Source organism: Ceratotherium simum, chromosome 4 (assembly GCF_057802395.1).
Source record: "Ceratotherium simum simum isolate JZ-2026a chromosome 4, ASM5780239v1, whole genome shotgun sequence".
NCBI classification, from domain to species: Eukaryota; Metazoa; Chordata; class Mammalia; order Perissodactyla; family Rhinocerotidae; genus Ceratotherium; species Ceratotherium simum.
In genome coordinates this window covers 28,104,365-28,116,357 of record NC_141903.1, presented here as the reverse complement: position 1 = coordinate 28,116,357, position 11,993 = coordinate 28,104,365, and the positions used below count along the sequence as shown (strand labels likewise).

Below are 11,993 nucleotides of genomic sequence, written 5' to 3'. Positions count from 1 at the left end.
CCTAAGAACCTGCAACTATGGTGGCCAGCTCTTGGCAAGAGGACAGGATGCTGTCCTGAAGGACTGGAGGTCAGGTTCAGCATGATCTCTACTCACCGCTCAGATCATTTGGAAGATTCTGGATGGATTCAAACCCACCTGGATAGAGATGAAGGACAGATTTGATGTTAGGTCATAATGGGCCACTGTGTGTATGCCTTCAGGCGTACCCCAGACGAGTGGCCTCTTAGGAGATTTTGTGTTTAAGTTTCAGACCATCAGCTATCTTTAAGGAACTGGGAAGAATTCTCCCCTTCACCATCATTTCAGAGCTGCAGGGGCCTGAAGATCATCTTGTTTAACCCATTCACTTTACAACTGGAAACTGAGGTAGAAATGAGACCCAGAGTCAGAGAAGAAAAGCCAGAAACACAAGCTCTACGCCGAGAAGTGTGGGTATGACAGGATGATGGAATCTGAAGGCCCAAATCTCTCAGTGGGTTTACGACAGAGCTGGGAACAGAACACCAAGGGCAGTGTGCTTTGTGGCACACGGCATTGCCTCCCATTTCTGTGAGTACCAGATCTTCCCTTCTTCCTTCTTCCATTCGTTCATCATCCATCCACTCATCAGACACTGATTTACCGCGTACAGTGTGCTTTGTAAATTTGACAGAATGAGGTGACCAAATGTGAATAATGAAGAAAGGAAAGAGAAGATAGATCTGAGGGTCCTAATTTTGTTTCCTGAAGTAACTTCGTGGGACGAGGTGGAAGAAGGGACAGCCTTGAGCCCAGTTTTAGACATTTTGAGTTTGCGGTACTTGCAGGAGCTCGAGGCAGAGAACGAAATAAATCTGTAGCCAAAGAGAAAAGTTTAGACTTGCAAATATAGATTTGTGACCCACAGCAGGTCACAGAGATTGGGTCAAAGTCCCAGGAGAAGCAAAGTAAGTGGGGGAGGCGGGGGGAGGGGCGATTTGTGAATGAGGCGAGGATCATCAGCATTTACTGGCAGAGGGGAGCCAGTGAAGGAGGCTGAAAAGGTACCATCAGAGAGAAAAGGGGAGACACAGAGGCCAAGGTGCCTGATGGTGCAGCCACCTAACGTCAAAAAAGTGAAACAATGAGGTAAGAATCAAGCAGATTCCTTGCGTTTGGCAGCAAAGAAGTGAATGCTGTTGGCTAAAGCAGCCACGGTGGAGCTGTGGAGGAGAAGGCCAGGTTCACACTCCACAGGACACTGCTAAGGAGCAGATTCTACCTCTTCCTGGCAGAGAAGCAACAGCGGCCTGTGCGCCCACTCTGGACTCTCCAGCGAACATTGAGGACAGCAGGCCCCTCACCAAGTCAAGCGTCTGCCTGCTGTTCTCTGGGGAAGGCTTCTTCTGTGAGTGTCATTGCAGACCCTTGAGATCTGCAGCCACAAAGGGTAGAAGACTCTGGAGCCAAACACGGAAGAGCTAGAGCTCTGTGCTCTGGAGAGCCATTCATGTACCTGGCCCTCACCGACGTTGAGGACATATGCTAGTCTTACTGCAGCCGTTTCTCTCCGGGCCAGGACCACTGAGAGCACAAATGGTGCATGAGTTACCAAAAGATGCTCCCTCTGGGAGAAAGAATTGCACAGAGGCACTCCCCCAGGGCATAGGCCTTGGGGGTGCTAGAATTTACCAATGAGATGTCCCCTCTGCTGGTTGCCTTGGTTCCAGGGGTAGACTGCACAGCCATAAGACACAGCCCAGCACCCAGCAGAGTTGCACTCCTGGTCTTCAGAGAAGAGGCAACAGGCTGGCTGGGACCTGTTCCTGGATCTCCCCCAACCATTGGATCAACAGTTGGCAGATCCTTAGATCCAAGTCTGCCGTCGACCCTGCCTCCAAGATGCACCCCAAATAGGCCTTGATTTTCATACCTCAGCTCCCCGCTACCAGGTAGCACCCACAGCTTCAGCTTCCTGGCTCAGCCTGGTGGGGCAGTGTGATCTGCTTGTGGCAAGAAAGCTCTGCCAGGGCTAGTGCTGGTGCCTGAGCTGGGTGCTCCTCACAAATGCTTCTTGTGCATGGAGAAAGACTCCAACTCCCACCTCTGCTCCCAGGAGTTGACCTGAGGACCCCTTCTGCAGGATTTCTGGCTGTGCCCGTGAAATGTGCTCCATTTAATCTGGCCACACAGGAGTGGGCACAACATCACTATCACTGAAGAGATAGGAGAAACTAGGATAGAAAATAGGATAGAACCACCGTCAATGGGTGAGTGTACTTCCAGACACAGAGCTGTGGGCCCTTCTCAAAGTAAGGGAAAGAAGTGTCATTCATTCACTCAATCAATCATTCAGATACTGCTGAAAACTGCTAGGCACTGAGGCCCTTCACCCACCCAAGGCTAACACACCCAACAGTCCAATGTCATTTTGTGTCAGGGGCAGTGTGGTGAAGTAGAGATTATCCTGACTAGAAAACGGGCAAGGCTCAGGTACTAATTCACTTGGGCCTCAGTTTCCCAATCAGTGAAAGGAGAGGAGAAATCACCTCTTAGAGTCCTTCCAGGTGTAACATTCTACGGCCCCACTTTTATCGTTGGGGACCTGGACCTACTTCAGCCATAGAAGAAGGGACCTCAGCTACTACTCAGGAAGTTTTTCTTCTCCCAGATTAGAATGGAAAGCTCAATATGGCTGGCCTCCTATGCTGTAGCTGAGCTGGTGTCACCATATTGCATAGTTTCTAGGCAACATGTCCCACACAACCCCAGAATTGTCTGAAACCTAAAGTGAAAGTGCTGCTAATCAAATATGATTAGGTCATCAATAGAATAGTGGTCATAGCCCCAGATTCATGGGTTAGAATTTAGAGATATTCTATTCCTGGTTAGGAACACCCTCTTCATCTTGAGGAGCCTGGGCTTTCAAAGGGGTCTGAGGAGCAAACACTCACTAAGCCGGTAGACAGACGTTATGTCAGTGTGAGCAAGCGTGTGGAGGAAGCTGGCACACTCAGCTTTCCTGTCACTTCCCAGGACCCACAGAGAGCATCTTTCCTCGTCACTGAAAAAAGTGGAGTTCTTGCTCCTGCATTGAAGCAAAAGACACGGACACAGATCAGTGCAAGGATCCAGACATGACCCCTTCTCTCTCTACCCTAGAATGCAGTGCAGGACATAGAGAAGCCATCAACCCATTTGCCATAGCTGAAATCAGACTCCTCATCTTCCTGTTGTGTAATGTATGTATGCTGCCAAGGAGAAGAGCTACTAGCACCTCATCCATGGAGATCTGAGCTGAATAGGTCGAAGGAGGATGAAAACATTCCTCCTGTTGAAACTCTATCTCCCAAGAAAAACAAAGACTCTTCTCTTGACCCTTACCCTTTATTTGAGACTATGTGGTGCCTATTTTTAATGAAAGAAATATAAGTTGGCTGCCCTAAATGTAAGGGTTGGAAAGCGACCATTAAAAGAAGTTTCTTTATCAGGTTATTTCAAGGAAACACTAGGGACAAGTAATACGATCCAGAGGAACCATGAAGAATGTTTGACTATGGTCAGAAGAAGCCTTTCGCAATGTTGACACTGGATTCCATGACACAGAACCACAGCATTATGTAGCATTAAGGGAGGAATAGAATACTAACAGATGGGAAGCAGGTAGAAGGATGGCCAGGCGGCTGGAAGAAGTAGTTATAAATAATAGAGATCTTTATACTCGCTCTATTGTATAAATTAATTGTTGAAACGAATTTGCTTATTAGAAATTTGTCATAGAACCCAAAAATTTGAAAACTAGAAGTGCCTTAGAAAGTTATTGAATCCAGTATCTATCTGAACAATAGTTAAGATCCCTTTCAGTTCTAAATAAAGATCTTTTTTTAACTCAGAATCCATTTTTAAAACAAAAATATCTTGGAAGCCCAAGAGTTAATAGCAGCTAATACTTTTAGGGGGCTTATTATGAATCAGACACTATTATCTCATTTGATATACACAATTGCCCTATGAGGCAGGTAGCATTCTTATCCCCCTCTTACAGAGGAAGAAACCGAGGCACAGGAAAATGAAGTCGGTGGTTAGGAAGTGGTAGCGCAGGATAGAAGAAGAGCTTCTCTAGGTAAAGCAGAGTTGAGGGAGGGGCTGGGATGGAGTTGGCACGTTCTGCCACTTACACTCAGTTCCTATACTCAGATAAGGGCAGTTTGAAAGCCAGTGATGTACCTATACTCAGATAAGGGCAGTTTGAAAGCCAGTGATGAGAAAACTATCAGTTAATACGAATTCCTCAAGGTCACACCACTAACTCATGGCAGAACTGTCACTAAAGCTGTGTCCTGGCATCTGGCCCAGGGCTCTTTCCATGGTACTTACTGAACCCTCATCTCTCTGGCCTGACCTCCCGATTCTCCCCAGCACCACGAGAGTGTCCATCCTCAAAAGAGTGTGTAATTGAAATCTACAACTAAACTCATTTAAGGTAAAAAGAATTGTATGATCCCAAATCTCTGCAGAACTCTTAAATTTTACAAAGCATTTCTGAATTTATTACTTCATTTATTCTTCATAACAACTCTGTAATGTAAGTACTTTTATCCATATTTGTAGATGAAGATTCAGAAAGATTCAGTGACATGCTCAGAATGACACAGCTAGAAAGTGGTAAAGCTGAGACCAAAGTCGAGGTCTTCTGCCGCTGTGTCCGTTGCCTCACAGCCGATTGGCTAACGCCCTGAGTCCCAGGTGTTTAGAGAGAGTCCAAGAAGCTTGATAAATTACATTAGGGCTTTCCTAGCATGGAAATGGGGTTAAAGGAGTATGGAGGACTTCTGGAAATATGGCAGGCTGAAGTGCTCCACACAGGGCTACTCTCCCCATATACACAGACAAATCGTGGATAAAATGTGACAAAGATAAATATTTTAATAGCTACTTTAACTTTAAAAGAAAGAAAGGGAAATGGGAGCCAGAAACAAAAGAAGAAACAAAAGGCAAGTTGGTAAGCAAGAGCAGATGGCCCAGAGACCCTGGGGGTTCTCAGCTGAGACATTGGCCCTCAGAGCTGGGGCTCACCTTGTAATTCCCCGTAGGGACAGGAAATGTGACTTTGGACCTGTATGAAGCAGGGAAGATACACTGAGCTCCCTACAAGCTTTGAGTTCCCTATATAACCTGAAGTCTGGAAGGGCTGCAACTTCCATAAAGAGGGTATTGGAAAACTTGCCTGCCAAGAACATACTTTCCATCTATCTGAGTCGCTGGAAAAGAATCAAACACCTGGGCTTACACCATTAGAAGGTGTGGGAACTAAATTTACACTGCACAGTGCAGGTACAACAATCAGAAAACTTAACATTAAAAAACCAGCCCTGGGGGGCCAGCCCGGTGGCGTAGTGATTAAGTTTGCATGCTTCGCTCTGGCTGCCCAGGGTTCGCAGGTTCAGATCCCAGGTATGGACCTACACACTGCTCATCGAGCCATGTTGAGGCAGCATTCCATATACAGAATAGAGGAAGATGGGCACAGATGTTACCTCAGGGCCAATCTTCCTCAGCAAAAAGAGGAAAATTGGCAACAGATGTTAGCTAAGGGCCAATCTTCCCCACCAAAAAAGAGAAAAACTCAGCCCTGGATCTGATCATTGAGTTCCTCAGTTCCCAGGGGAAGCAAATGCTAAAACTCCTCTGCTGGGATGATTTCTTCAGTCCAAGAGTCATGCAAAGACAATCTTATAAAATCTTGAAAATTCGTTCACGTAACAAAAAATACAAACCACACAAGTAAATGAACTACTGACAGAGAGCCAGCACATGCACAAATAGGTAAATTAACACTACAAGAGCTAGAAATAACAATAATCTGAAGATTAATTATAAGCATGTTTAAAATGAAAAATAAAAAGAATGAATAGAAGCTACATGAAAATATGGAACATTGTGAGCAGAAACAAGCATATGTGAAAATAGCAAAATACAAATTCTGGAAATGAAAATAAAAGCATGGACATTTAGGACTACATGAGTGAGTTAAACAGCAGGTTTAGTCACAGTAGAGGAGAGAATTAGTGAAACTGAAGATCGTTCTGAGGAAATCACCCAGAATGCAGCCTTGAGTAACAAAAAGGTGAAAAATATAAAAAAATTGATTAAGCAAGATTGAGGACAGAATGACAAGTCCAACATACCTCTAAAAGGAATTCCAGAAGAGAGACTAAAAAGAATGAGAGAAAGGCAATATTCAAAGGGAGAATAAGAATTTTCCAGAATTGAAGAAAAGCATGTCTTCAAATTGAAGAAGTACACCAAGTCCTGAACAAAATAAATGAATATAAGACAATTTTTAACATGATTTCCATTTCTTTAAGGTTATAGGTCCTTTCAGGTTTTCTTTTTCTCCTAATCCTTCTTTCTGGGTTCAATTATCTATCACTTAAGTGTTCAACTTATGAGACGAAAGAGTTAAATAGGATAAAAATATAAATTAATGAAATAAAAACAAAGAAAGTAGAAGAAAATAATAAAGATCAATATGAAATTAATGAAATAGAAAACAAAGAAACAATAAAGATGGCCAACAAAAAAATTGGTTCTCTCAAAAGACTAATAAAATGGACAAAACCCTGGCAAAATGGATTCGACATCTTATATTAATAGTTGTTTTTCTCTGCACACTTTGAAGATGTTATTCTATACCCAGCTAAATAATCACCCATGAGAATATTTTAAGTATATTTAAGACAAATAAGGACTGAAGACTGAGAGTATTTACAACTCACGGATGTCCACTGAAATAACTACTAAAAGATATACACTATGATGGAGGAGGTGGACAGCTTGCTATAAATATGTACTAGAATATATCACATCTAGACGTATCATCGTCCAATTGCAAAACATCAGTAACAAAAACCTAAAAAAAGAAAACAACCAGTGAGAAAAAAAGCTGCCTAACTACAAAGAAATGGCTGTGAGATGAACAGCAAACTTCTCATCAGCAAAAATAAATATCACAGGGGCCGGCCCGGTGGCGCAAGCAGTTAAGTGCGTGTGCTCCGCTTTGGTGGCCCAGGTTTCACAGCTTCAGATAGCAGGTGCACACCTCCGCACCACTTGTCAAGCCATGCTGTGGCAGGCGTCCCATATAAAGTAGAGGAAGATGGGCGTGGATGTTAGCCCAGGGCCAGTCTTCCTCGGCAAAAAAGAGGACGATTGGGATCGGATGTTAGCTCAGGGCTGATCTTCCTCACAAAATAAATAAATAAATAAATATCACAAGAAATGGAATTATAAAGAAGACACAGATAAACAGTGTGAAAAATAAAAGAGGGGATCTAAGAAACAGAAATTTTTTTAATGTTTAATACTACAAATACTAGCTTTTCTGCTATGTTCTTTTTTCCGGTTTTGAGTGCATTAATTTTTCAATCTTGTTTATTTTTTAATTTAGGCATTTAAGTATATAAATTTCCTTTAAGTAACACTTTATTAAAATGAACTATATCTATTACAATGTGAATAAATCCTAAATTTACAATGTCAACTGAAAAAAAAGGCCAGTTGCAGAAAAATATATATATTTTTAAATATACAAAACCATAGTATTTTCTGTTTATGAACAAATATCTATTTTTAAAATGTATCAAAAAGAGGACTGGAAAGATACACATCCACTTCAAATAGAGTTTGCCTCTGGGGTGGGAATCAGGATCAGAGGATAAAAGTAGGAAGGAGTAAAAAGGACACTTCAGTTATATCACAAGACTTTTTTCCCTTAAAACACACACACATACACAAACACATACACATCAAATATTTTTTTAAAAACATAAAACATTTAAAAAAAAGGAAGGGCATGGTGTTCTGTGACCCTCAAAAGCTCTGAGATCCCCAATATCACTCTGGCCAAATGCAAATACTGTCTATTCAGACAGAACGCCTGCCCCAAGTTTTAAGAACTGGTTTTCCAGCTGCTGTTATTATGAAACTAGGTAGCTGGCATTGAAATCTGTGCTGAGTAAAAAAGGAAACCCACAAATTTGCTTCCGTGGAAAACCAGCATCTCTTTCCCATGTGTCAGAGGCACAGACTAAATCTGACTCAGAAAACGGCTTCTGAGAAATTTCACTCTCAATATACTGCTGATTTGGTTAAATAAATAGATAGATAAAATGCATGGATGGATGGATGGATGGATGGATGGATGGATGGATGGATGGATGGATGAATGAATGAATGAATACACTTTAGGGAGTAACATACCTGCACAGGGAGGGAACCTGTGGGAGGGATGGAGACCAGCAAATGGGGGACCTTCTTCAGAAACCTGATACCAAACGAACATGGACAAAGAGAGACACCTAGTGGCCAGACACAAGCATAGCACACAGGGATGATGCCCAGGACTCCACACGCTGGCTGCTGTCTGTGGCCAGGTTGTTTGCAGGGTTTTCCTCTGACTATTGTGTTTCGGGGATGTCTGTCATGTAGAGAGTTCTTTAGGGGGTGTGCAATGAGCCAGTTCCCCTCTCCTCCCCTTCTTCCGCCCTCCCTGTCTCCTGGTTCACTTTCCCCTCCCCTAGTGAATGTGCAATCTCTGGTGCACTGGGTCCCACAGGTGACCAGGTGTCGGCCAACAGGGGACACTGTGGAAATAAGGAGAAGGTCTTACACCGCCACTGCAATACAGGAGATGATGTTCTTCAGGGTGAGCAGGTCCCCCCTACAACTAAGCCAGCTAAAATGTGATGATCAAAGTAATTTAGTGATACTGAGTTATTGTCATTTGGGGCAAAGTACGAGGTGCAGAAGTCCAAATATAATTTATGAAACCAGACACCTGCCCCCGATATCCTATTAAAACTGCCTCTCAAAGATTACCACCCACAACAATAACAGCAATAATAAGAGTTAATGCATATTGATCATACACAAAGACACTGTGCCAGGCACCATTCTAAGTACTTTACACGTATCAGCCCATTTAAACTCATGAGCATCCTATCAGGCAGGGCCTAATACTATACACACTTTACAGATGAGAAAATAGAGGCATAGAGAGGCAGATTAACATATCCAAAGCCACACAGGTGGTAAGCTAATGGAGACACATGATGTTCTCACATGACCCCCAAATGCCTTTTGGGCAGCCTGGTGCTCTGGAACTCTGGAACTCTGTCAACCATTAAGCTACACTGCCCAGTGACCTCCCAATGGCCAGGCTCAAAGACCTTTCCTCAGTCCGCCCTGCTTAAACCTCTGAGGCTTGCAACGGTGTGTTAACCACCCCTCACCTCCCCCCTGGCTGTTTCCTTCCTCTCAGCCAGTTCCTCTGTCTCCCTTGTTATGTTCTTTCTTTCTTTACTCTGCAAATGGAGGCACCCTCCAAGGTTCTGCCCCACCAACTCAATTTCCATTCTCTTTATTCTTTCCTCCTCTCTCCAGGACCTCGGTTGCAGCACTCATTGGATTTAACATCAGGATTCTGGGGTTCCAGACCCAAGGCCTTGTGTTCAGCCCTTTCACTGCTGGGCCCTCACTTCCCCCTGCAGTAAAATGAGGGGCTTTAGAGCAGTGGTCTCACCTTGGCTGCACACTAGCCCCACCTGGGAGCCTTCATAACCATCGCTGCCCAGGCCCCGCGAGACCAATGAGATAGAACCTCGGGGGGAGGGAAGAGGTGGTGCAGAACACGGGTATCCATATTTGGAAAGCTCCGGCAATCTTTAAATTCCTGCTGATGGGTCCTCAGCGGTACCCTCTCCTCTCCATTCCCCCTGCCCCTTCCTAAGTGCTGGCCTTAGTTTCTCACTGGTCTCCTGCCTCCAGGCTCTCCCCTGCCCACACGCGCCTCACCCAAAGCCAGAGTTAGCTTCCTAGAGAGAAGTTCCAGTCACACCATTTGTCACCCTTGCTCAGAGACACTCAGTGGCTCCCCATTCTCTGCCAGGTGGAGGTCAGGCCCCTGGCACAGGCATTCCCGTCTTCCATGTCATAACTCCACTGAGCCTTGGCCACGCCAGTGCCCTCCTGGTAACCACTGCCCTGCCTCCCGACAGACACGAGTCATTACTCGACATCCCCTGACTTTCCTCCCTGTGACCTCCTTTCCCCTTTTACATCTGCTGAAATAGCTTACATTGTGCAAAGCTGAACTCAAATGTCACCTTTTTCATGAAAGTTCTCTTCATACCCTTTTTCTCCTTATAAACTCCCATAGCACTCCGTATCCCTCCAGGGGCTCAGTGAGCAATCTTCCTTGTGTAGAGTTACTTGGGTTCCCACATTTCTTTGTGGGGAAAATGACCTTCTGTCTCCTTCCCTATAAAGGGCAGGGCTTAGAGGGAGCTTCTGCCCTTGGCCCACTCTCGTCAGGGACTCTTTCCCACAAGAGAAGGGATTCCAGTCTGAGTTCAGAGCCTTAGACAGCCCCGGGGCCACATTTTCCTGGAGTGAAGGGCTATGGTGTCTCTGTGTTAGCAGCCAACTCTGCGTTCCCTCTCATACTTCCTGGGTCCAGGCCCGTGCAGGAAGCTCACCCACAGAGACTGGTCAGCACTCCTGAGCTCTGTCCCTCCATGACAGGGCAGGTGGGGCAGGCCAGCCATCTGCAGCAGGTTGGCCACGTGGATGACTCAAGGCAGAAGAGAGGAAAAGACTCACTCTACCATCCTGGCCAATACTGACTCCACACAGTAAGCTTTCAGCAGACAGAGGAACGCTCCACTCAATAAGCTGTAACCTGTAGAGCCCTGTGTATGCCCTTCCCTGATGGGGCCCCTGCCTCTGATGGGGTGAGTAACAGAACACAAGGACCGAAATGCACTCTGGGTGCTGACAGCAGGCCCTTTGTTTTGGGTTGTGCTTCTGTCCTGGCACAGAGAAAGGCCTCAATGACCATCTGTTGAAATGAACTGAACTGACCACTCATCCCCTCCTTCCTCTCACTCCTTTGTCGGCCTCAGTTGTCAGAATGTGCTCCTCTGGCTCCATGTCACCATGGAACCCTGAAGCTCATCTGCAAATCTGCTCAGAATGGGGGGAGGACTGCTGGGGAGGCAGCCCAGCTCCAGGACACCCCAGAGGGCCTCTCCGTCATACTCACATTGGGGAATAGGAATCAGGATCTATGTTCCTGGTGGGGACAAAGCCCACTTCTCCTGAGCGCATTGACTTCCCAATGAACCACTGAAGCCCAGGTATGACAAAGCCGATGATCTCGATGCTTTCTCCCTGGTGGAAATTCAGCTCATCCTTTTCTTCCCTCTCATATTCCTTCCAGGCCTTACATTTTCCTCTGCCTGTGGGGAAACAGCACAGAGGTCAAGTAAATAAGGCAGAAACAGCTGAGCCTTCCACTGGCTTCCAATGTAATATGAAATGAGGGGTTTCCACACTTTAGAATTTCAAGGACGAGTAAATTTCCCCAACTCCACCCATAAAAAATACAAATTGGCAGGAATAACACAGGATAATTAGTTTTTCTTTTTGCCAAAGTAGGACATTCAACAAAAGTAACTATCATCCACTTTCACCATCATTTTAGAAAAGAAAAGATGTTTTAACAAATGTAAGAAAGATAATCTCAGAATACTAGATATACCTTAAAACTGAGGAAAGTTAGCTTATGGAAAACTGGAAAGCTCACTATACTGTCCTGCTTTGTCTGATTTAGCCACTGTCACATAAACGCTCGTTGTGGTTGGCACAAATCCACAGACCAGGGTGAGAACCATTGGACCAGAGGATCTCTCCATTTCCTTCCTGCTCCTTTAGCCACTCTGACCCTCAGTCGCCTCAGCTGTAAAATGGGGATAATGAGAATACCTTTTTCTTATAAATATTGGGAAGAGTCAAAGAAATAAAGTGCACAATGCCTGGTACTAGTCAACCCTCAATAACGTTAGCCTCATATCACTGGGGAATAGAAAACTGCTGATGACCCAGAGGGATCTGGAATACTCCCCTTCTAACCATGGTCACTGCCCAGCTGGATAAGTTGCCTAGGTAGGATCTAGTCATGACATATTTAT

General features: G+C 44.9%; 1 protein-coding gene across 4 annotated transcripts in view; it reads right to left on the bottom strand.

The window, feature by feature from the left end:
* The window catches only part of SH3TC2 (SH3 domain and tetratricopeptide repeats 2), a 62,289-nt gene that overhangs the window by 27,659 nt on the left and 22,637 nt on the right, over positions 1–11,993 (bottom strand). For all 4 annotated transcript variants that reach the window (XM_087429588.1, XM_087429589.1, XM_087429590.1 and 1 more), the window contains exons 8-10: positions 11,066–11,261; positions 2,916–3,049; positions 97–138 (exon numbers count right to left, since the gene is read on the bottom strand). In XM_087429588.1, the coding sequence (XP_087285714.1) occupies positions 97–138; positions 2,916–3,049; positions 11,066–11,261 (372 nt within the window). The remainder of the gene's footprint in view (positions 1–96; positions 139–2,915; positions 3,050–11,065; positions 11,262–11,993) is intronic.